The sequence below is a fragment of the Alligator mississippiensis genome, chromosome 2 (assembly GCF_030867095.1).
Source record: "Alligator mississippiensis isolate rAllMis1 chromosome 2, rAllMis1, whole genome shotgun sequence".
NCBI lineage: Eukaryota > Metazoa > Chordata > Crocodylia > Alligatoridae > Alligator > Alligator mississippiensis.
In genome coordinates, this window is record NC_081825.1 from 14,292,685 (window position 1) to 14,317,512 (window position 24,828).

Below are 24,828 nucleotides of genomic sequence, written 5' to 3' on the forward strand. Positions count from 1 at the left end.
AACTATTCCAGCAAACGAGTCTACTGGGAAAAATGCATTTTAAGAAAGGTGTGCAGACTATTCTCCGACAGCATATTTCAGACGTATAAAAATAGGTGTTTGCATCAGAAACGGAATTAAATACTATCTTCACCCAACCCAGGGACGAAAGGGTGGCATGATCTATGAACTCAATAAACATAATTAGCTCACTTTGCAGCACATTTCTGATAATGAATCCTGGGAATAAGCAGCTCACAAATGACCTACAAACCAAGGATTATTTACAGTAATTATTCAATTAATTGTTTCAAGGAAGTCACAAACAGAAAATGAGATGACATTCAGATGAATTATTCATGGGAAAATAATTTACACCGCTAATTACTGTATTTTCTTTCCTCACTCCTCGGCTTTTATGCACTATCCATATTCCCACATGTAAGCGCAGAGTCCGGTCCAGTAATCTGCACAGGGATGTAGGAGACAGAAATGTGTGACTCCTGGCTCTGCCACTGGCTCCTTGGACCAAATTCTCTTTGAAGGATCAGCATCCCACTCTCTGAGGACTGATCCACCTTATGGAAACCTCCAGCATGCTTCAAGCCAGCATCGCCAGTTCCTATGAAGGCCTTGCCTGAATATTCAGCTATCTTCAGCTGGTAGTGGTTCCAACTTACACTCAGTGGAGAATCAAAGCCATAGTTAGTTCCCAGGTGGCTCCCCTCTCTGCTACACCAAGTGAAAATGGGCTGCAAATATTTATAGTAGGCCCAGTCACATGCACTTTAATGTGCATTAGCCTATTTTAATGTGCATTAAAGCATCACTAAAAAAAAACAGTGCTATTTAATTAAAGCGCATTAAGCTTCACTTAAAAACCATGCTCTTGAGTTAATGCGCATTAAGACAGGCTAATGCGCATTTTCTTAGTACCTCACAATGGAGGTACTAGATTTTATGCACATTAAGTATAGCACAGTAATGCACATGTAGACATGCAGTCACATTTTAGAGGTATTTAAAGGCCGATGGACACCTAGTGGGATTTCCAATAGCAGTTGAAGACCTAAAATCCCAATAGGCACCTAACTGTGGCAGAACGAGGACTTGAACTGAGATCATCCCTGCCTCAGCCAGTACTCTAACGGGTTCTTAATATCTGTAAAGGATTTGAAGTAACTTTGGTGAAAGCTCACACCCAATTCTACCGAGTCCAAAATAGCTGCAGGCTCATAGCAAGTGCTTTTTTTTTAAAACAGCCTAGCCCTTGGACATTATAAATAGCTCTCCCTTTGTTCTCCCAGGAGGCTGACGTACCACTCCAAATATGTGAGAGATGTACTGCATGCCAAACTGCTGGCTCTGGGGTGGCCAGAATTCAATGAAACTTTCCACATCAGCCCTCAACTCTTTTTTCTCCTCTTCCCCGAAGTTCTCCACATGGTTCTGCAAGTCGTCAATGGACACCAAGGAGCCCTCCGTGAGGCCACCTCCTTCTCTCTCTATCCTCCACATGATACGGGCAGCTAACCTGGTCAACAAAGAAGATAGTTTGGAAACATCAAAATGCTGCTGTAAAATGCAAACAATCACACCCAGACTCATCCCACCCCTGACAAGGGGCAGTGACCAAACTCAGACCAACACACTGCGTTAGGACAAGGGACAATTGGGATGGGTTTTTGACTGATTTCACCTCTGGAATTAGCTGCATGAATGCCTCCTGGGTACCTCCGCAGGTTGCCACAGCTATCCACAGCCTTTGCCACATGCTAAACATATACGATTCCTAAAGTGAAGCGGTGATGATATTTCCCCAGTGTTCACGTCTCTCTTGTCATGTCATTTCAAGTAAGAAGTCCTGACTTTATAATAGGATCATAGGAAGGTAGGGCCAGAAAGGACATCATAGTCATCTAGTCCAGCCCCCACTAAACCATCCCAACCAATCATCCCTGTTTAAACCATCCCAGACAAATGTCTGTCTCACCGCTCTTGAAAATTTCCAGGGATAGAGATTTCCCAGCCTCTCTAGGTAACCTGTTCCAATGATTGACCACCCACATAGTCAGAAATCTCCAGCCTAAACCTCCTCCTAATCTCCAACTTAAATATCCTCTGCTGCAGTTTGAGGCCAATATGAAGTTCAATATCTGTGCATATATATATCTATATATATATATATAGATATATAGATATATATATCTTTATATATAGAGAGCTATATATCATATGAAATATATCTACTTGAGGGTCTATCCAAAGTGCCCCTGTAACTGGACTGAGTACCTCAAATCTTTAACATGTTTATCTGCTCTGTAAGGATTTTCCCTATAAGAAACTGAAGCCCTAAGCAGCTAGGTGACTTTCCCAGGGTAAATGCCACTTACGTGCTTAAATCCAGCTTAGTATGTGCTACTTACCTGCCTGAAAGACAATTGGATTTGGGTCCCAGCAGGCCCCATGGGACCACTGATCTCGTGAAGGGGATCCCACAGAGAGTGGATCCCTTGAAAACCCCTCCCAGAGCGGGATCCCTTTTGGAACAGGGCCACAGAAAGATAATATACCCTGAGCTTTACAGAGCTGGGGTGGGGGATGTACAAGGCTCCTCGCTATTAATTTAAAAGGGGCACTGCAGTCTCCATCCTCTGTGTATGCAGCCTGCAAGCCAGACAAAAGCACTGGAAGTTGGCAGCTCTCCTAGCCTGGCTCCATCCAAGTGCTCAGTAGCTGGGGCTATGCTTTCCATTGTAGCTCAGAATGCCTTTTGGGCTCATGAACCACAAAGGGTATTTTTATCCAGATGCTATTAATAGGAAGCCTGATTGGTGAAGGATCATGACATGGGTAGACTAAACCCAGGGAAAGCAGGTGGCAATTCCACAAGGTGCAGCTAAAAGCAGCTCCGCTCTTTAAACTTCTCATTTTAAGGGGTGATGAGCTCACTCAGTATGAGGAGGCTTGATTTTGCGAAATGCAAGAGCTTTTGACAGTTGCCAGGAATGTAAGATACCTGCACGTGTTGAATTTGCACCTGTGAATCTAAAGTTACTTTTTGTTACTTTCTGTTGAATCAGGTAATAACAATATGTGTATAGTTTTACCTGAAGTTTATAATATATTCTTTCCCTGCCAGTCTGGCAGCACTCTTTCCAAGCTTGGGGCTGGAGTCATTTATTTATAAAGGCCCAGAGACAAATGTAACAGGGAGGAACACTTTGAAACTTCCCCCACCTCAGAGTTTTCAGCAGACTCCCCAGCTGATTTAGAGAAGGCAAACGAAAAGCCAGTGAGATAGCACTTCTATCCTAATTTCTGAATTGCTCCTTGCAGCATTCAGGAACATCCTAGTCGTTCTAATAAAAGAGATCAGATTCACCCTAAGAACCTAGTCTGCCAATCAACTAATGCATTTTCCTCTTCTCTCTCATGTAAAGAACCAGAACTGCAGTATGGGCAGGGAAGGGCATTGAACAAATAGCAGGTCCTTGCCCAAAGAGCTCAGTAAATGGGTCAAATGCAGTATTACATAGTCCAGAACAACCAGTCCTGCAGGTTAGGATCTCACAAGGCGCTCAGACTTAGAGGCTCCCAAAGCCCAGGTCTGTGACAGACCATATAGAGCGTAGGGTCCAACAGGAGTTCAAGGTCAAATACGAGGGACAGGAAGTGCATATGGCTGGCCTAGCACTGACAGTCACTGCAGGAACTCTTCCGACTCTCATGTCCCCATACCAGGCTCATCCCAATGAAATGGAAGCCAACAGTCTTCATCACGCCACTGCCTAGATGCTTCACAGGCCTTGGCAAGGGGCCCTTCAGCCACTGGCCCTTTCTTAAAGCCAGTGATAGTGAAATGCAAATTGTCTCCCCTCAGGGCCACCTCACACCAGCTCCAGTGGACAATGGAGGAGTGGATGGGGCAGAAACCACCACTTCCCGTAGCACCACTGGAAACCACTGGAAGTCCTTGTTGCCTCCTGCAGTGTTGTGTGTGGTCAGCACAGCATGATGCAATGAAAGAGACCCCAGAAATGTGGAGCTGTCACAGCTGGGGTCCTTCCAGGAACAAGCGGGGAAATAATTTTAGAAAGAGGCGAAAAGGTTTCAGTTTGTCTATCATTTGCATTTTCATCAACGAATGTATTGGAGACAGACCCTGGGACACCAAGGACTGCCTGGTTGTCACTGTGCTGCATACCACAAAAAAAGCACAGGCCCCTCCTGATTCAACTCCAAGGGAAACTCCATAGCTAGTGAAGTGCCCGGAGACACAAGTGAGCAATTCTGATTCTCTCTTCAACCCACGTGTGAGAAGCTGGTTGGGAATTTGTCCAAATATTTGCCCACTCCTAATCTAAGGGCAGAGAGGTGAGTGGACACAGGCTACAGAAACTTAACCTTTGTTCCCCTCTTCTCCCTGCACCTCTCCCCAAGTCCCCAGCACATGGCCGGGCCAGTCCGGTACCACGCTGTGTTCCCACACACTGCTTCAGGCAACGTGAGCGCAGGTGGAGTGGCTCCTGCCAGGTGTGTGATGGGGACTTTGGGTGGGGGAGGGAGGTGCAGGGAGAAGAGAGGAACACAATGTGGCACTGGCTCAGCTGGGCCTGGATAACCCATGGGTGCAGGCCCCCTTCTCCCTGCACCCCCTTCCCTGCCCCGAGTCCCCAGCACATGGCCAGGTCTGGTAGGAACTGCACCAGCTGCACCCACGTGGCTCAAGGTGGCTCACAGTAACACAATGTGCCACTGGCCCGGCCTGGCCACGTGCTGGGGACTTGCGGGGGGGGGGGGGGGGGGTGCGCTATCCAGACCCAGTCAGGCTGGTGCCATGCTATGTTCCCACCTTCTCCCTGCACCCCCACCCCCCAAGTCCCTAGCATGCAGCTGGGTTGGTGTCACACTGTGTTCCCACGCACTGCTTTGGTCCACATGGGTGCAGCTGGATCAGCTGGCATAGCTCCTGCCTGACCCAGCCACATGCTGGGGACTCGGGGTCAGGAAGAAACTGTGCCAGCCACCTACAGGAACAAAGCGTGGCACCGCATTAGCATTCCTGCACCCCTACCAGGTCCCAGCCTGGCAGAGCCTGGATAACCCATAGCTCCTGGCGCTCTTCCCCCTGCATCTCCTCCCACCAGCGGGGAGAATCTTACCTGAGCTTCCACTCACCGGGGCAGGGCTATCTGGTCTGCAAACAGGCACGGGTCCAAACTGCATCCAGACAGCCTTGCAGGGCAGCATCCTGCTCAGGAGCTCAGCACCCCCTGCCTTGGAGTATACACTAGGAGCTGGGGGACAGGGAAGGTCTGGTCGGGAATGGCAATGAGTGGCTGCTGCTGCTGCAGCCGGCTGGCATGAGGAAGAGAGAAGGGTGAATGGTGCCAAAATCCAGGGCAGCCATGGGCTGGATACAATTCCCCTTCAAAGGAGCAGCTGTGGGTCAGACAGAATCATTTGGCAGGCTGGATCTGGCCCAATGACCATATTTTGCTCACATCTGCCTTGAACTGTTACAGCTCCCAGCCAGATCACTTCTTCCTTGAACCTTGACCTCTGGAAGTTCCCCAGTCCAGCCCTGGGTGCGTGGGCTGCAAGGGCAATCTTCCTACCTGAGCCAAGTCTCTGATGTACAACTACATGCCATTTCACCTTGTTTGTGAAATCTTCTTATCATCCACATAGTTCACACCCACATCAGTGAATGTGGGACTTGGGGTCCAAGGGAGAATCAAAACCAGTGCCTCCAGTGCTCAAACTGGACAGAAATCAAATTTCTGTCTCACTTCCTCCCTTTCCTCATCTGATAAAACTACTCTGGCTGGGTTTAGCTTGACGTGTTCTGCGAAGGCACATGGCCTGCAACCGGATGTGCAGAGGTAGACACTTGGAAGGGAGATGATGGAGTCCAGCCCCATATTTTCTTTTGGCTCCAGGCTATGAGGTAGGGGGTTCGCCTAGCCCTTTGTAAACCAGATCATGCTGAGGTGTCACTCCTGGAAAGAACTATGAATTTTTTCCTAACCATGGAAGGGAAACCATCCTTCCTGTGGCATCAGGGTTCAGACCTAACCAGGAACCAAATGAATGAGATGGTTCTGGCCCTTCCAGACCTCGTAGCAGCACTCCAGCAAGCCGGACCCGCAGCTCTCACCTGATGTTTTCATTGGGCGCCTTCCCATGCCTCTTGATGGCAGAGCACTCATTTTTGTGATTCAGCCAGGCACCTCTCTGGCAGGTTCGGTCGCAGTAGTGAGCAAACTTGCACTGACCGCAGCGATGGAGCTTCTCCTGCCGCTTAAAGCAGGTGTGGCAGATGAGGTGAGTCAGGCTACAAAAGACAAAAGCAGCCAGCTGTCACCAGGGAGAAAAAGTACATCGGATCCAGATCAGAGCTTCCCAGCTGGTCCACATCTCCTCCAGGGGAGAACAAATTGAGTAACACTGAGCTATATATTCCACAAAGCCTTTGGGACAGAAGGATAAACATTTCAAGTGAAGTGCGGCTTCATGTTTGCGTGCGTGCCCAGTGCTGCTGTGTGTTTAATAGACAGTGCTTTTGTTTAAAGGAAAGAGCCAGTGAATACACTCCCCAGCCCCTCACACCTCCTGTCTCCAGCACTGGCGCCCCAGGTGCATGTCATCGTGGTTAATGGCATATTTGTTTTGCTGGTCAGCCCTACTTTAAACACCATCTTTCATCCACAGATGTGGTTTTGGAGTCCATCACTCACTAGAGACAGAAACAGATGTCAAGGCAGGGGGTCTGATTCTTAGTTCTTTATGCTGGAATAAAATAAGAGTTACTCCTTTGAATTCAATACTGTGGACACCTCTGTGAGAGCAGGGTCTGGCCATATATCTCAAGTGCTCCATGACTCCATGTGTGTTATTTCTCCTAAGTGAGAAAGACACACTATTTTCCCCCTACAACTCGTTGTGGGGAGCAGGAACTCTCAAATTCCTGAAATCAAGGAGCAAAAGGGAAGCAACTGCAGACACACACATATACCACTGCTTCTTAATGTCCTTTTTTCCTGTTTCCAGAAAATGGATACCAAGCTCAGGTTTACAACCCAGTAATACCATTCCCTCCCTGGCCCAAATTCTTCCCTTTCCCTTCTTCTCTACTGACTCACCATCCATCATCCAGCAAAATGGGTTAAGTGGGGCATGATTATGATCCTTCACATGTCCCATGAGGGGTGACTTGTGCCTTTGGACAATCCATCTGCAAAGAAAACACTCCCTTTCTCCACTTGGCCCATGTTTCTGCCAGCTGCATATGCCACTGTCATATATAACCTAGGGCTTTCTGGCTCCATCTCCAAACGAGGTCCCCAGTGGTCCTACCCAGAGTGATTTAGTCTTCCCACACTGGCTGGAAGGCTCCCAATTCTGGGTGCCCTCCTCCCACACCCCTACCTTCTATTTTCATTGAGACAGCAGCAGAGATCTGAATGCAAGTGTGCATGTGTGTGAAAGACAGCGCCCCGGACACACTAACTTCAATGACCTTGTCTTGACAATAAGTTGCCTAAAGCACACCTACTATCATAGAGCAGCGGTGGTCAAATTTCTGGTCCCGTGGCCAGATGAATGACACAGGTCCAGTCCAGGGGATGATCCACACTTGCTGGATCCATCTGCATGCTAGATCTGGCCATGCACCAGGCCAATCCCACACATGGCCTAATCCCATGCACCAGTCCAAGCCCAGGGCTTTGTTTGCAGGGCCATGTTATCTGTTTATGAGGTTCCTTATAGGTCCAGAAATTTGGCGCAAGGGGGGCTGCAATTAATGCTGCCACTGCTCCCTCACCACCACCATAGAGATAGGGATTCAGCACTGGCTAGCGATAAATCAAATGGATAATGTATAATAGCTGCTTTGCATTGATAGGTGCTACTGCCTCTAAAGGACACAACAGCTCCATACAGGCATCACAGATTTGATACTGTGAACACATTCTGGAGTTTCTGCTCCAGATAATATGTTACAGCCTGTGCTTCCAGAGCAGGAGGATCTGCCAGTTCTCCTCACTGATGGCTTGAAAGCACCAGGAGGTCCAGGGTTCTGGCACCTGCGAGGTACTAAGCGGGTCACGGCATTACAGCAAAAGCTTTAAACAGGAACCCAGCAGAATTGGGCAACTGGCTGGAAGGGAGCATTGGAGATCAACATGCAGGGAGAGAAAACAGCCCAGCACTGACACAAGGGTACACTCAGTGCCCTTCTGGCCCCTTTCTCTCTCCTGCCTGTAATTCTACCTACCTAATCCAATCCCTAAGCAATCAACTTGACCATAGTTGGATTTCTGAGTGGAAGATGAGGTTATGGGCTTCAAGTTAGGCACATGCTTCTGTACCTTACCGAATAGGGGGTCAGCATGAGTGAATTGCACAGTTTTAGGGCAACCCATGGGACCCACATTACAAGTTACTGCATGACTGATTACTGTTGTTTGCAAAGCACTTACCCTGTAATTATTGCAACCCCTGGTCTCTCTGCAATTAGCTCTTATCACCCTTGTAGCTCTCTCCTTCCACCTGGTTAATGTTTACACCAGCTAATTTTTCTTTCTTCTAAGTGCCTGTCTAATTCCTTTTAAAGAAGGTTTATGAGTAGTAAGGTCCACTGCAAACACCGTGTACAGAAAAACCAAGTGCTTGAGAAATCCCAGAACACCCACCGGCTTGGGAAACAGCTAAAAGAATCATGGAAATGTTACTGACTCCTCCATCAATATACAGGATGCAACAAAAACCCTAGGAATAAAGGAAATATCCTTTTTGCTTTGAAATTCAGGCTCTGTGGGGCAAGGATTTTAGACCATTTAAGCATGAATTTAAAACAAATACTGTAATTTCAATGGGTTCAGTATAAAACTATGATGGGGGGGAGATAACATATAAGAGTGCTTTTAAATCATCCTATGAACTCCGTTGACTCCTGTTATACTATATGAGGGGTGGGCAAAATGCGGCCCAGGTGCTGGATGCAGCCTGCCAGGTCATTCTATCCAACCTGCGGGGCCCCTAAAAAATTTAGAAAATTAATATTAATCTGCCCTGAGCTGCCTGTCATGCAGCCCTTGATGGCTTCCCAAAACTCAATAAGTGGCCCTCTGCCCAAAATAACTGCCCGCCCTTGAACTATATGCATGAGTGGGCATGTCTACATGAGACTGTTACCAGACATTCGCCTAATAACACTGTGCAGTAGCGTGTCCTGGCAAAAACCGTGCTAATAGCCTGCTGAGCAGTGTTATTAGGCTAATGCGCAATAAGCGTCACTAAACAACCTTGCACTGGTGCTAATGCACAGTAAATTTAGGTATTGCACATTTAGTTAGTCCTTTATTAAGAAAGTAGTAAACCAAATGCACAATATCTAAGGCACATTAATTAATGTGTAGACGTGCCCAGTGAGCCCTAATTGCATTAGTAACCATTTGAGAGATCATTATGGCCTAAATATCTAAAGTCTGAAATGCTGCCTGATACAGGCTTGATCATGATCCCATTGTAAAACATTGGGAGTTTGCCTGCTGACATTGATGGGAGCAGGAACAGGCCTACAAAAGGATCCAGGACTGTTCTCTCCTCAAGCAGCCGACACAGGAAGCAGTTTTCCCATCACCAAGGTGCAGCCGCCTCTGGAAGAGAATATAGCTACTGTTTAGGAACGGGGTACCCTACCCAACCCTAAACTGCAGCTGAGGACAGGGTTTAAAAACAAATCCTGCGCAATTACAATTGTACTGAACACAGGCAAGGTTTTAGGTAAGTAGGGCTGTAATGTTAACCATATTTAGCCATGATACTATCATAGGATCGCAGCAATAAATCAAGTGCCACGTTAAATGACAAAAGGCCTGGACTTTGTCAAGCAAAAACTATTGTCAGTTTAGCACTGGTCATTGACCTTTGCCTATGATAATCAGCAGAGTATTATTAAACATTAAAGGTAACATTATAACATTATTATTAAACATTAAAGGTAACGAGCAACCTATTCGGCATGACTACATGCCTGGCATTTCAAGGGGAGTTTGTATCCTCACATTTTAATACAGCAATTTCCATTCATACAGTGCTCTTTAGAACATCTTCATCTTTCATGCAGATAGCCTGGCACTGGTTTCTCATGAGAAAGTTTATTTGAAATGCAAGATACATTTACGTGGAAATGACACAACAGGTGCCACTCACCCTGTAGTCCTCTTGCTGGCTCTGTGGTTTATTGGGTTATATTTTACATTTTAAACAGGAGGGATTTAGACTTTCAAGTGATAACTAGTAAACACTTTTTATAGGCAGTGGAATGTATCCTTGGGCATTTTGAGGAATTCCTCTAACCACATGAAGGCTTCAGATAACTACACAGGAAGCAGCAGTATCAGAGAATAGTCTTTCTAATATGACACCCTGTCTTGTTTAGTGTCCAATGTCAGATAACTCATTGGAAGGAAAAAGTCTTCCCACAATGCACTTCCTCTGTCCTTTCATCCAGAGAGTGGCTTCTCCTAATTACTTGCTTTATCTGGGAGAATGGGAAAGCCATTTTCCATCTGTCTTATGTCCCCAAACTTTTCTTCACTGTCTCCAACACCAGAATTGTATCAAGGATGAACTAGAGGTTTTGAAGCAAATGAGCGTAAAGCTAAAAGTGTTTCACTGGCTACAAGAGCATTTAAGTGAGCATAAAAGATTTTAATCTACCAGCCAAGATCAAGGCCCAGTTATGCTAGGCGCTGGGCATGCATACAATCCTTGTTCCAGAGAGCTCTAAATTACACAAGAGGATCAGAAGTGCCACTACAACAGGAAACTGAGACACAATGGGTGTGCCTACATGAGACATTTACTGTGGAGTTGACTAATTAGCTCTGCAGTAAACATCTCAGGGTCTACATGTGCAGGGCAATTAGGCTGGAGTAAACTAGTTAACTCTACAGCAGAGTAGTACTTGTAAATACTCCACAGCAGCGCACGTGTAGATGCTGCCCGGCTGGCTGGGGCATGAGGGTGCTTCAGTGCAGGGGCTTCCTGCCGGCCAGCCTCATGCTTTTTATTTATCTATTTAGCAAATGTAAATTCACAAAGCCAAGCAATAGCCTCATGCTGAAGCTCCCTTGTGCCCCAGTCAGCCCCTTGGGCCCCTGCCAGCCTAGGCTGCTCCAACCCAGCTTGTTGTGCTGCAGTCCCCAGCACATGTTCAAACAGTGCTCCTGGGAGCAATAAACTCCAGAGTTGATTTCTTTACATTAATTGCATCTGTAGACATGCCTAGTAAAACTGAGCAGTGTGCCCAAGGTCACGTGGAAGTTGGGTGCCAACGCTGAGATTTGAACTGAGAGCACCAGCCCTAGTGCCTTATCTTAAAGTCTGGTCTTCTTCTCTACCTTATGCAACACAACACTTTTACTAACAGGTCTCTGATTCTGCTATCTCTGACCTGTATGCTGCTAATTATGTACATCTCATTCCCTGCTTAAGATTTTTATGGGAGGATTTTTAAAAGAATGTCTGCAAACAAAATGTCATGAGACAGTAAAGTGCCATGTTAAACAGCGGCTTATAAAAGGACAATGATTGGAGTGTGTTAACAGCATCCCTATGCTAATAGCAGGAGGGATGGCCGGCTCCCTTAACTCAAATGACAGAGCTGCTGCTGCTCTGCAATGCACGACTGCGTTCTATCAGCTGTCAAGTCAGCAGGGCAGGAAGGTGCAACCAAGATCACAGCCTTGTAAGGTAATGAAGAGCCATGAGACTGATAAAAACACACAGGGTGGTACTCTACTGGGAAGCAAGTAGCGATATAATGCTTGGGAATGGTGCGGTCTTCCCTACTTTAAGAGCTCCTGCCAGCTGAATGCACAGAAAGCAGCTGGAGAAGTGTTCTTAAAATGCCTCTGTTGAAAGACATGCCAGGTTTTAGGAAGCAATGTACCTGGCAGGGGAGAGAGCTTGAGTAGGGGAAAGGTTATGGGGGTATCTGCAGAGATGCCTGCTGAGTTAAACCAATAAGAAATGGATACTACAGACTATGAGTACTGAGTTTCAGGTTTTGGGATTTGGAATCTAATTGGTTTGGGATTTAATTGGCAAGTGAATTTGAACATTTATTAAATTTCAAAAGAGGAAATGTTGCAGCAGAAGTACTGAGGTGGAGTTCCTGGGGCTATTCCTTGTAAGAATAGAAAGAATGTAAATGTTTTGAACTTGGGTTATTAGGGTTTATCACATACTGTGGCAAGGCATCCCAAGGCATAGATAACCTATAAGGTTCACTTCACCCACTCCTGAGAGGCAGCTCCCTCTGGCATGAATTGCAGCAGCACTGCTTCGGAAGAAGCAGCCCATATTTTATTGAAACTGCAGAACTATTCATTTACTTTACTATTTACTATTTCTTTACTTCTCATTCCATCCAAGAAGAGCACACAGCAACTGCAGATGCTTCCTCAGCCTGACGAATGGTTTTTAAACCCAAAAGCTTGCTAAAAAATGTTTTCCAACAATTTAGTTGGGCTAATAAAAGATATAAGATTTACCCAAAGAACCTTGTCCAACTATCCTGTAGTCACCTATATCCACTAAGATGCCTGTTTCCACTGGTAGATATTCAGACTGATGCCATCCCAGAGCTACCAGGCTTCTCAGAGCCCTCACTCATGCCAAAGCCCCAGAGCAGGATTTTCAAATGAGGCATTCCCCCATTCCCCCATCTAGCCTATGGTTGGGATCTAACTCTTCTCAAGCAAAGGGCCAAAAAGCCAAGGTGCCAGCTCAGAGCTGCAAGGTCTATGAGGTGGCAGGGCAACTAGTACAGTGTTTCTCAACCTTTTAAGTAGCAAGTACCCCCTAACTTCTGAAAATGTTAATAAGTACCCCAACACTCAATTTTCATGGAGATTTTATATTTACACACTAATGCGTGCCATATGTTGGAAGAAGGGCTGTGTATATAAGGCCGTGATATGACAGATGTCTGACCTGGTGTGGGCAGGGTTGCCACCTTTTACACCAGGGGTGCACAACTCAAGTATGTACCTGCACTAGAGGTGATGTTGGCCAGAGCTAGGAGGGCTGAACCCAGTCCCACGCAAAGCGCAGCACACCAAATTATTACTGGGGAATTTAATTTTTTTAATTGCACCAATTTTTTTGCCATAGTTTTGAGAGGAGGAAGGGGCGAGACAAAGAGGAAAAGAGGGTGAGAGAGAGTGTTGGGGTGCCTGCATACCCCCTGCCTGTGTCTCGCGTACCCCTGGGGTACCACAGGTTGAGAAACTATGAACTAGTGGATAGGTGTTGCAACACCTGAGTACCTTTAAAGGTCTAACCCTTAATCTTTCTGTGCCTCACTTTCCCCACTGCAAATCTGGAATAACTATGCTTTCCTGGTCTGTCTTATCTATTTAAGCTGTAAGCTCCTTGGAGCAAAAGTTGTCCCTAACTGTGCATCCTTGCAGTGGCTAACTGAATAGGTACCTGCCCTCACTTGCTAATAAAATCCAAATGATAAGGACTCCTAAAGACAGTATCTCCCTAGCAGAGCCATTTCCCTCACCTTTCCAAGTCATATGCTAACTTTGTACTGACCTGGAGGGCAAGTGCCACTTGCTGACTCACTTCCTGCAGCACCTTGGCATTCTCTGGTCTCCTCCCATCCAATTATTGATCGTGCTGAACGTCACCGGTCATGAGATCTGGTGATACATGGTACAAGATGCACCTCACCAACTGCTAATCCAGAGAGGTGGTTATAATAATAGAAACAGGGATTTAATAAAGCAACCAATTCATAATAGGAAATGAGAAAGGGAGGGAGGGATGGTCCCTTTGGAATGCTCTTCAGATCGACAAACAAACTGACAAACCAACTGGGGCAGAAATCCAGCGGTGAACATCGCCGTGGAGAATTCCCTGGCTTTGGCTCCGAGAAATACGCAGCCAAGACTGATTTCAGCTGTCAGAAAATGGCTGCTGATAATTTCATGTGTGACCTGCACTTCTCACCACATCGCCCTTTCCATTCATAGACATCAAAGGACTTTACAAAGATGACTAAAGAGTATCTGTTTAAGCAGCAAGACTGCCTAGAAAGCCCACAGCCTAGGGGTATATCCTAGCAGAGCAAGCATCATGGTAGAGCAGTTTCAGCACCTTACTAAGGATTCAGAGGTATAAGTTCAAAGCCCCATGTCAACTCATGTTGACCATCCCCAGTCAAGCCAGCCATAAATGAGTATTTGGTCATTCAGCTGATGAGGGAAAGGGTAACCAGATATCACGTTAACCATGCTGGACCATTTGTGTTGGGAAGACCTTGGACTTCTTTTGATCCTATTCCTATAGACTACAGGCCAGATCCAATCCCATCTATTTTGCACCTAAGTGGATGCAGACACCTAAATGTGATCCTGGTCAAATATTCTACCCTGATCAAGTCCCTTCAAGGGTGAAGACACTGCAACTGAGGGAGGTTACTTGACATCCCAAGTTCACACAGTAGGCCGTGCAAATGGAAGAAGAACCCAGCACATCTGCCTTCTGGTCTAGTGCCCCATTTACCAGGCTACACTTTCTAGGCTACAAGCCCTTTATGCTATTTTACACCACAGCAAGTCATAGGTCTAAGTAGGGTGGCCATCATAGAGGCCAGTCCGGTTGTCCTCTGTCCTTTATTGATATAAAACTAGACCCCCTTATGTCCTCTATTTTTCTCTTGAAGAGAAATCCTTAGCAAGGTACCAAAACTGCTCTACCATGATGCTTGCTCTGCTAGGACAGAGGTGGACAATTATTTTGGGTGGAGGGCCACTTACTGAGTTTTGGCAAGCCAGAATGTCCTCTATGATGGCCACCCTCGCTCTGAGGCGGGTAACACACAACACCCAGAACAGATGCAAATCCACAAAGGGAGTTCATTACCACGTGACCTGCTGTGTCAGAGTCACAAGCTCAGGAGTCCTGCAGGAAAAGCAGAGGGGAGTATACTGGTTCAAATCTATTCTGAAAGTCACTTCACTCGCACAGTTAGATCACATTCTCTCAGGATCAGATGGACTGGGTGTTGAGGTGGACACGTTAATCTGCAAGTGAAGCCAGAAGGCTACCTCTTACAGTTCAGGAGCCATCTATCACTGAGACGTGACCTTCAGGCAGAACAGAGAGTACCAGCACCTCTGACCTTAAACATAGGGTAAGCATGCTTGGCGTTCAGTGGGGTGGCAGCAACACCGCACTAGAAAACCCAGGCTCAAGAAGTTCACCTTTCCAACAGCTAAAGGAACAAGCTGGATTCAGCAAAAGATCAGTCCAGAGGGGAGGGAGAATGCTGAAGCTGTAGTCTATGGAGGTCCATCCTCTAATCTAGAGGTGGCTGACAAGGACTACAGGAATATTTTCCCCATTCTTTCCAGATACAGAAAAAATAGCTCAAGTATGGATATGTTTACAGATGTGAGGGATCTGCTTAGTTTTTTTATCTTTAAAATAGCAAGAAAATGAAGTCTGCACTTCCCTGATTTTGCTGGAGGATTTTTATTGAAAGATGTAGACTTAGATTAGAAGTTCCTTCAGTCATAGATCAAAGGGATGTGGCTATAGTTATGTTTAGCAAAAGACAGCTGTTCTCCCAAATCTCATTTAAGCATTACTTGAGCTAAATACATTTGAATAAAAGTAACCACCAAAGTTTAAGCAACCTGAGTTAAAAATCACTTCTGCCCTCAGTTTTCAGCTCTCAGGTTCTTTTCCATAGGATTTCTAATATCATAATCCTGATTCTCCCATCAACCATACAATCCTAAATATCCAAAGAGATAGTGATGGGTTTCAGGCCTGCTTTATGCACAGCAAAGTGCAAAGTACAGCAAAAACTCTTTTCTTTTCTTTTTTCTTTTTTTGCACGTTGCAGGTCACATTTGTAGTGGACCTGAATGTACTCCTTGCTTCAGATGTTCAAAACTGCACAGCTGCCATGTGATGTTAGTTGTCTTGAGTGCTGCCCCTCAAGCCCAGCTGCTTAAAGAGCAAACCTAAAAAGAGAAGGTGAACAGAAATGCATTGCACCTCTTCAAGCCCTTAGGAAATGTAAACTCTTGCAAACTTGGGAGCCGATTGACATGCCAGACCACAAGGTCACATAGTGTACATAGAGTAGATAGCCTCTATGCCAAGGCATCATTCTTAGGGTGGTGTTAAGGAAGGAAAGCCTGAACCCAAGGTCAGGACCATATACAAGGTAGCAAGAGGGGAACAGCTCTGGAAGGAAGAGAGGCCATGAGGGGCAGAATGCAATGGGAGATTTGTAACTACAGCAATAAGCCAAATGCTAATGGGAGCTAATGACCAAAGCAGCACACTGAGAACCAGCCCAGTTTCTTTACTATTTTGAACTCACGTAGCTAAGTCACTCCTCTGACACTCACATAAACATAATGAAGGGTCACAGAAAACTGAGGGACCCAATGACAGCTCTTTAGGTAATACCAGCTTTAAGGGAGCAACTTAGGCTTCTGATCTCATTTACGGGAATCTCCAACCCAAGGGTATGTCAACAAGGTCTTCCTGGACTGGGGGACACTCCCAAGCATGTCCCATGCATCCATTCCCACTCACACATAAAACCCGGAGACACAGGAGCAAAGTGCTCCAGGATCTTGAAAGCTGCTATGGAGGGTCAGCCACATGACTGTGGAAGCAGGGGCGGATGAGAGAGATGTGCTCAGGAGTGTCCTTCTCAGGATATGCCAGGGATGTGGTGTAGCCATACCCAGGGTATGCCCAGAGTAGATGCGGAGATGCCTTTGTTGGCTTATAGATTCATAGGCTTTCAGGCCAGAAGAAACCATTATGACCATCTGTTCTGACCTTCAACATAACATAACAGGTCATAATATTTCACCAATAATGATCCCTCCATCATACCTGCAACTTCTGGTTGAACTAGAGCACAAGACACCAACTCCTGGTTTAAAAGCCTCAAGTAGCTGATGAGCTGTTGGTTGTAGCTGTGTTGGTCTAAGGACATAGGCAGACAAGGTTATTTGGGTAAATGTGAAATCTTTTATTAGACCAAATAAATAGTTGGAAAAAATTGTTCTTTGCAAACTTGCGGGTATAAACACCCTTCTTCAGGCATGGGGAGAGGATGCACTATATCCTGATGGTTAATTATCCTCATAAATATCCTGTCGGTTAATTATCCTAATAAAACACCAGTCAACTTATTGGTGATATAGAATATCTCACTTTATGCAATCCATTCAGTGCCCTGGTAAAAAAGTGTTGGATTGTGCAGGCAAGTTACAAAATCTGTATGACATTTTTGTTGTCAGAGAGAATTTCAGACTGCTATAAAACTATACCATTCCCCCACGTTGTCTCAGTCGCCTGCCTTCCTGTAATTCACCACAACTCTGCAAGGCCACAATTCACGACAGGGGAAATGCCTCTCTGTGCACCTGGACAAGGCCTATTCAACGCTTAGCCCCAGTGGGAAAGTCTGCTCTGTGTGTTCATCTTGCAGTTCCAGGCAAGTGCCCGTTGACCATTTGGGAGCTGTAGAACCAGCCCGGTTGCATCCAGTACAATTCATAGGCAAGAATCTGTAACATCTTACAACAGCTTTTTACTAGGGCACAGATGGACATGATACTATTCACATTCTTGCATTATCAAGAGAACAATACAATAGCACACGAGGCATATTGTGTTGAGCTGGAAATAGATCTTCCCCTCACTGCATGCCACTTTGCTGCATCATATACCAGAATATGGCCATGCCAACAGCATAGTCCATTTATTTTGTACAGTACCCAAGCATTTGTATCTTATCCAGGCCTTGATTCACAAAGGCACTCAGGGCCAAGTTTTCAAGAACTCAGTGCCCACATTTGGCTCTGATTTCCAAGAGAGCTCAACTCAGATTTAAGTTGCATAATAAAGTCTAAATATTCAATGAGCTCAAAATACTCTCACTTCCATGCTGACCCTTATGCACAGTAGTGCTGAGCGTTTTGGAAAATCTGGCCTGTAGATAATGTATACCATAACTCCAATATAAAATTTCTTACGCACCCACAACTCCCATAGCTTCCAGTGGAAACGTAGGAGGCTCAGGCTAGGAGACTCTGGAGGCAGATGGCCTAATGTGAGAGCCCCTCTCTTTCAAAATGCCATGGGTTTATTATCCCAAATTCCACAAAAGGTCAAGACAGGTATTTATGTACATACATTGCACACAACTCCGTTTGCTGTGGCAGGAGTGGACCGTACTTTAAAAAACGAATGTTCTGTGCAAGCGTTAAAGACTCTCTACAAAAACCACTTCGAGGTGAAATGAACTATAGAAGAAGTATTGGGTGAAGTTGTAGCCATGATGCTCCAGGAAAACTGTGAAAGGCAAGGATTTTTGTGGGTGATATAATTTATTGAACCAACTGTATAGATAAAAGGGAAAGAGACAAGCTTTCTGGTACCATAGTACCTTTTCTCAGGTCTCACCAAAAGAAACTGGCTTAGGTCTTACCTGAGGAAGGGTACAGTGATACTTGTAACTTGCCTGTCTCTTCTAATTATACAGTTGGCCCAAGAAAAGATATTAGCCACGAAAATCTTTGCCTCTCACACTATAGAAGTCCCTCATTATTGCCCAGAAACACAAGAAATAAGGGATGAAGAGAAGAATGATTAACTCCCAAATTTGCTTCCCCTATGCTCCCAATCACAGAGAAGTGATGCATTTAATTTTCCTCTTGGCTGCTCATGTTAGTTTGCCATAATACTAAGCACCTCTGGAGGACAAGTAAATATACCTTAGCTGGAATGGAAAGCACATCTCTCCCAGGTCAAGATGTTGCACTGGAAAATTAAGTCTGTGCCATAGCTTTCAGTGTAATATCTGATGTGTTGGTGGCTTACCCCGTTATCTCACATTACACCAGTGACATTTGGAGACATGATGAAGCTGTAACTCTTTGAAGTGACCTAACAAGCTTCTGTACTGTACATATGAATCTAATGACATTTCACAGGGGTATAAAAAACTCCATTGAAAAAAAGGACCCTAATTTGATTAAAAGGCATTGCATTTTAAATGAATTAAAGGATTTTTTTTTAATAAATTTTTTGAGGAATCTGTTGCCAGGAGTAATTTCTAAGGCAAACTGTGTAACACAGTAAGCATCAAACCAGACATGCTAGGTATAGATAGAGACAGAGCCAGCAAACTTCACACTACTGGATTAGGGAAGAGAGGATGGTCTTGCTGTTAAATTATTGTTCTGACTTTTTTACAGATCTCCTATGTGACCTTGGAGTCACTTAGGGCCAGATCTGCAGAAGGACCTTGGCATGGTAAATTCCACGCTGGACTTTTTGGTGCCTATTTGCAGGGGTAAAATTCAAAAGCCTGAACCCTCTACACAATCACTGGGCAGTTAGGTACCTAGGCAAGGGATCCTCAGGAGGAAGTATATTAATTAAAGGGGTTGATTAATTAATCAACCGCTAGAGAACACTGAAGAGAGGTAGATCCCACACCCTGGGCACGTCTACATGAGGTGTTTAATGTGCAGTAGCCTAATAACACTGCACAGTAGCATGCTGGGCAAAAACTGTGCTAATACACTATGGCACAGTAGTATTAGGCTACTGCACAGTAAGCGTCACTAAAAAACTGTGCACCGGTGCTACTGCGCAGTAACTCTAGTTACTGCGCATTTAGTTAGTACTTCATTAAGCAAGTACTAAACTAAATGTACAGTAACTACTGTGCATTAATAAACGTATAGACACGCATTTATGCATCTGGATGCAGCCTTGAATTAGGTGTCAACAGCAGTTTGGGATTCATAGCCCCAAACCACTTCCTGGATTGAGGCATGTAAACTGATCACAAGGCACTAGCGCCTTCTTTTCTGTTAAGACACATCCAGAGCAGGATGCACGGATGGTGCCAATCAACTGCTGCATAGTAGCTGCGCACCAGAATGAACGCGCGCTGAAAATCTGTCAAAGACAAGAATACCCAACTACCGGCGGAGGCACATTTCTCACAGGAAAACCACTCTCTCTCCAATCTCTCAGTTCAAATCCTCAAAGGGAACTTACAAAACACTTCCCAGAGACGAGCCTATGAACTCCACTTCATCAACCTCCTGGATACAAAAAATTGTAGACTAAATACGGACATTGGATTTATGACACATTATAACCTGCCTGACATCTGACTCCCCAGGTACCTCTCCACTATTTAACTGCTACGTTCATCCCCCTTCTCTCCCCTCCCCTCCCCTCCCCACCTAGCCTGTCTCTCACCCACTAACTCCTCAATTTACGACTGCCTGTCTTGCCTGCAGCCCAGCTTCTGGCTTCTTTAGTATTCATTCCCTCCAGGAAGAGCACACACCAACTGCAGAGACTTCCTCAGCCTCTCAGCCTGATGAAGGGTTTTTAAACCTGAAAACTTGCTTAAAAAATGCTTTCCCAACTATTTAAGTTGGTCTAATAAAAGATATCAGATTCACCCAAAGAACCTTGTCTGCCTAGTAGCTTATTGGGCATTCACTCAGGAAATAGGACACCTGGATCCTATGCTTTCCTTAGCTTGAAGGGATTCAGACCCATATCTTACACCTCAGAGGGCACTGCCTGAGCTACCAAGTGGCAGCACTTACAAACCCTCCTAGGTTGAAGCTGGGAGCTTATTAGCATACATACAGCACAGCACGAAGGACAAGTCTATACCACAAGCTTACCATGGCCAGGCAGGCATGCCCTGAAGCATGCCACACTGCTCCAGGCAGTATCACTTCTTCACCAGAAGCAATGAAGCCATGTCTGCATAGCACTACATGCTAAATACTTAGCACTGCTGAGAGTTAATGAGTGCAGCTTTTTGAGATGCAAGAGTTCAAGTAGCCTTGGCTTTTCAAATGAAAAAAAAAATCTGATCTGGGCTAAACTGGTGTGGTTCCATGAAATCAATGGGGCTCAGAAGAGGAATGAGATTCTAGCTATAGGGCACATCTACACAAGACACTTGACTTGATATTAGCGCAAATTACCGTGCAGTGGGTGTGTCTACACAAGACACGAGCTGCTCAGTAAGCTAACTCTACTATGCAATAGCACGCAGGGCGAAAACTATGCGAATACACTGTTGTGCAGTAGTATTAGGCTACTGTACAGTTAGCATCACTAAAAAGCCATACACTGGCACTACACTGTAGTGTAGCCATACACCCGCAATTACACAGTAGCACCAGCTACTGTGTATTGATTTAGTACTTAGTTGTACAAGTACTAAACTTAATGAGCAGTAACTACAGCCCATTAATTAACATGTAGACACACCCAATAAGCATCAGCATCTACACATGCAGATGCTTCCTATGCAGTAATTTGCTTTAATCATGAGTAAATTTGCTACCTGTAAATACAAGTAGCAAACTTACTCGTGATTAGTTACTGAGTGGTACAATACATGTAGACGGCTGACCAGGACCAAATTACTCCTGGTCAGCCAGGCAGCAGGGAGCAGGAGATTGCTCCTTGCCCTCGGGAGCTGCCTGTTGCCAGGGTGGGCTCTACCACCAGAAGCTGGGTGGGGACAGTGTCCCCCGACCCTGGCAGCAGGGAGCTCCCAGCCCCTGCTCCCCGATCACAATTGCAGAGTGTGGATTGGGAAATCCCTGGAGGTGGCTGGGGACTGTTGTGTTTTGGCCAGTCCCCAGCAAGCTCCAGGATGTATGTGCAGACTTCCCCGCTCAGCCTGGGGCTAGTTGGAAACTGTCCTGGTCAGGGGCACGTCCCAGCCCCGTGCCCTGAATGAGTGATTGAGGTGCAGGGCTTAGAAAAAGCTGGGGGGGCAGGTCCTAGACCTCTGCTCTGATCCGCTGGTGGGACAGATAGCAGTGAGCCCCTGGCTGGGCGTGGATTCTCTGCAGCTCTTTCCAAGCCCCCTGCCCCCAGTTAGAGAGCCGGGGCCAGGAGCTCCCTGCAGCCAGGGCAGAGGGACATTGTCCGCACCCAGGCTCCCGTGGCAGAGCCCATCCTCGCAGCAGGTAGCTCTAGGGGGCAGGGAGCAATCTCCCAGTCCCCACCAGGAGACAGCTGTCTCCTGGCCCCATGCCCCCTACTAGCTCCAGGGCTAGCACCCAGGGTGAGCCTAGAACTCCCCCTGACTGCTGCAGGGGGCTGGTGCAGGGCTGGAGGGGGTGGGTGCAGGCTGCTGCCACAAGCAGCAAATCTGCTCCCACATCCCAGCATGTGTAGACGCCTGCCTGGGGTAGGTTTACTCCACAGTACTTTGAAGTAAACCCATCCCGCATCATTTGTACATGTAGACAATGCCCAAGTGAAGAAAAGCCAGACCTCTAGCATGAGCATAACTGGCTCCCACGAAGGGTGTATGAGCTATCTGTAGATGAGGCCCTGAAGGAGTTGCCTTATTTCACACTAGCCGCAATGTGGAGTGTCATTTAAAGAGAAAGTAATGAATCAAACCATTTTATTTTACAGAACTTGTCCGAGCATTGTGTATAATCCACTGCTGTCTCCTCCTGGACTTGGGTGTTCTTTAAGAGTCATTTTAATTCACCAACTGCTCATAAAAGTCCTAGTTCATAATCAGGCTCCTTGGGACTCAGCCTAGTTCAGGTTGGATGGAATAATTACCAGTATCATAGACAATGCTTAAGAATAAATCAGTAATCATCAGTTCTGGTCCTACTTCCATGGAAGTCAAGTTAGCAGATTGGATTGAATTTTGCCATCCCCTACTCATGTTAACTAGTACCTGTTCCACTGGCCCAACCAATGCTTCCAATGCAACCTCGGGTCAAATGAAGGCCCAATGCAAAGCCTATTGAAGGTAATGGAAAGACTCTGATTGATTTCAACAATAAATTAGCATTGGTGCTAATATAAAGATGAGCACTAGAATCTCGCCCACTCTGAGCAGGATTTGGCTGTCCATCAGTCAATTGAATCTATTTCAGGGATTGACATAGCATGACTAACTGAAGTGGTACACAGGCATAACTCAAGTCCAGGTTATATGGTGGTGGCAGTCACCTTTTCCAAGAGCAGTTCTTACAATGACGTATTAAAATGCAAATAAAGACCACATCTCTGTTACCACTATCCTAGGTTCTTACTCCTGTACCCCCACTGATATTACAGCGACAGAGAAAAAACGAGTGAAAAGATACAAGCGTAACTAAGTCCACACATTTATTTTCTTCTTTTTTTCATTCAGCATTAATTCTCTGATATTGCCTGATGACATAGCATTAGTAAACAAGCTCACTGAATTGTGGGCGATCGAGCAAAGCACTACATGGTGACAGTTAAAACTAAAGAATGTCTGATACCACCCTAGAGCTCCTTAAAAGAAATGTTTTTCAAAGAAAGCTTTAGTAGGTAAGTAACGTCCTGCCTTATTTCACATACAGAACATTATTCGAAAGTCACTGGAGGTTTTCAGCAGAATTCAACCCCAGGATTCATTTACAAGGTGCTTTGAGAAATGTTTAGACCGTTATGAAGTACAGAACGAAAGCAATGCACATGAAGGTTAGTTGCTCCTTTATGATGTTTGGGCCACATTCTGTGCTCAATTATTCACGTATAAATGTAGAGTAATTCCACTGAGGTCAATGAAGTTATTCTGGATTTCCCACATTAACATAATATGAATATGGCCTGCTGTGTAGAAGCTTTTAGGTTATTTGGGCAGAACCCACTGACCTCAAGGGCGGAATTAGGTACTCAAAGCCTACATCTGTGAAGAAAATTGATCCACCAATTTTTTATAGAAAAATAAAGAGCTTGAGACAAATAACATAACTAAACATGCATTTACATGAGGATTCACTTGCTGGTTACTTTAAACAAAAGCCAAAAAAGCTAATATCTGCTTACAAAGATAACTGTCATACAGCAGCTTCCCTTCATTCATTCAGGCATGAGCATAAAACCATTTTAGCAGTAACAAAAACATTCCCAAGTTCTCTGTCTCGAACCATTTGCCTTGAAGCAGGTGATGTCTTTAAAGAGGCACCGAGTGAAAGATTGACTAAAGAGACCTAGGCAAGATCAAGTTTTGATAAACTGCCAGTAACATGAATATGTTAAGGACCTCTTGACTTTAAGCATTAGTGCCCTCTCTCTCTGTGTATATATTAAGGGGGCATATGCACAATTAAAGCACAATGACATACTGTATCTCTACCATGCAGCACCTTGTGGGATCTTTTACAGCGAACTCAGGGACTCGTTGTAACAGCACTTGCATCGCTCATATTGCAGTCCATTGAACTAATTCAGCTCCAACTACAATGAAGGAAGCTGAGAGCACTTTGTAAGCTCAGGTCCATGTAGCAGGTCACAGTGTATTTAAGGCACACAAGCGGGATGATCACTCTGTCCTAATGAGAGGAGCGTTGTGGCAAGCTGCAAATGACTCACGAGGAAGTGTTACTACTCAGATTCTCAGCCTTCACTGATGCTATCCAGACTCTATCAAGTTAACACCAGCTGCAGCCACATCAGACTTTTGCAAGGAGCAGGCTTTGGCATTTACTTTACAATAACTTTTCTCTTACCTATCAAAAACCACCGCCGCATAAGCAGGCTCCGCAAATATGACTTCCCCAGACAGGAATTCTTTGACTGCCTTCAAACCCCTGCCTTTGTCTTCCGACGTGAACACTTCCACCGTCTCCATTCCCCCTTTTGTCATGTCAGGGAACCCCAGCTCCTAATGCGAGTGAGCCAACTCTCTTGTCACTCCTGCTATTTCAACACCTTCAG

At 45.5% G+C, this 24,828-nt stretch overlaps 1 protein-coding gene across 2 annotated transcripts in view; it reads right to left on the minus strand.

Annotated features, from left to right (window-relative positions):
- The window catches only part of SMYD1 (SET and MYND domain containing 1), a 44,507-nt gene extending 19,679 nt beyond the window's left edge, over positions 1–24,828 (minus strand). For both annotated transcript variants that reach the window (XM_014607639.3, XM_006271500.4), the window contains exons 1-3: positions 24,621–24,828; positions 6,143–6,319; positions 1,300–1,513 (exon numbers count right to left, since the gene is read on the minus strand). In XM_014607639.3, coding sequence (XP_014463125.1) covers positions 1,300–1,513; positions 6,143–6,319; positions 24,621–24,757 — 528 coding nt within the window. In that variant the 5' untranslated portion in view covers positions 24,758–24,828. The remainder of the gene's footprint in view (positions 1–1,299; positions 1,514–6,142; positions 6,320–24,620) is intronic.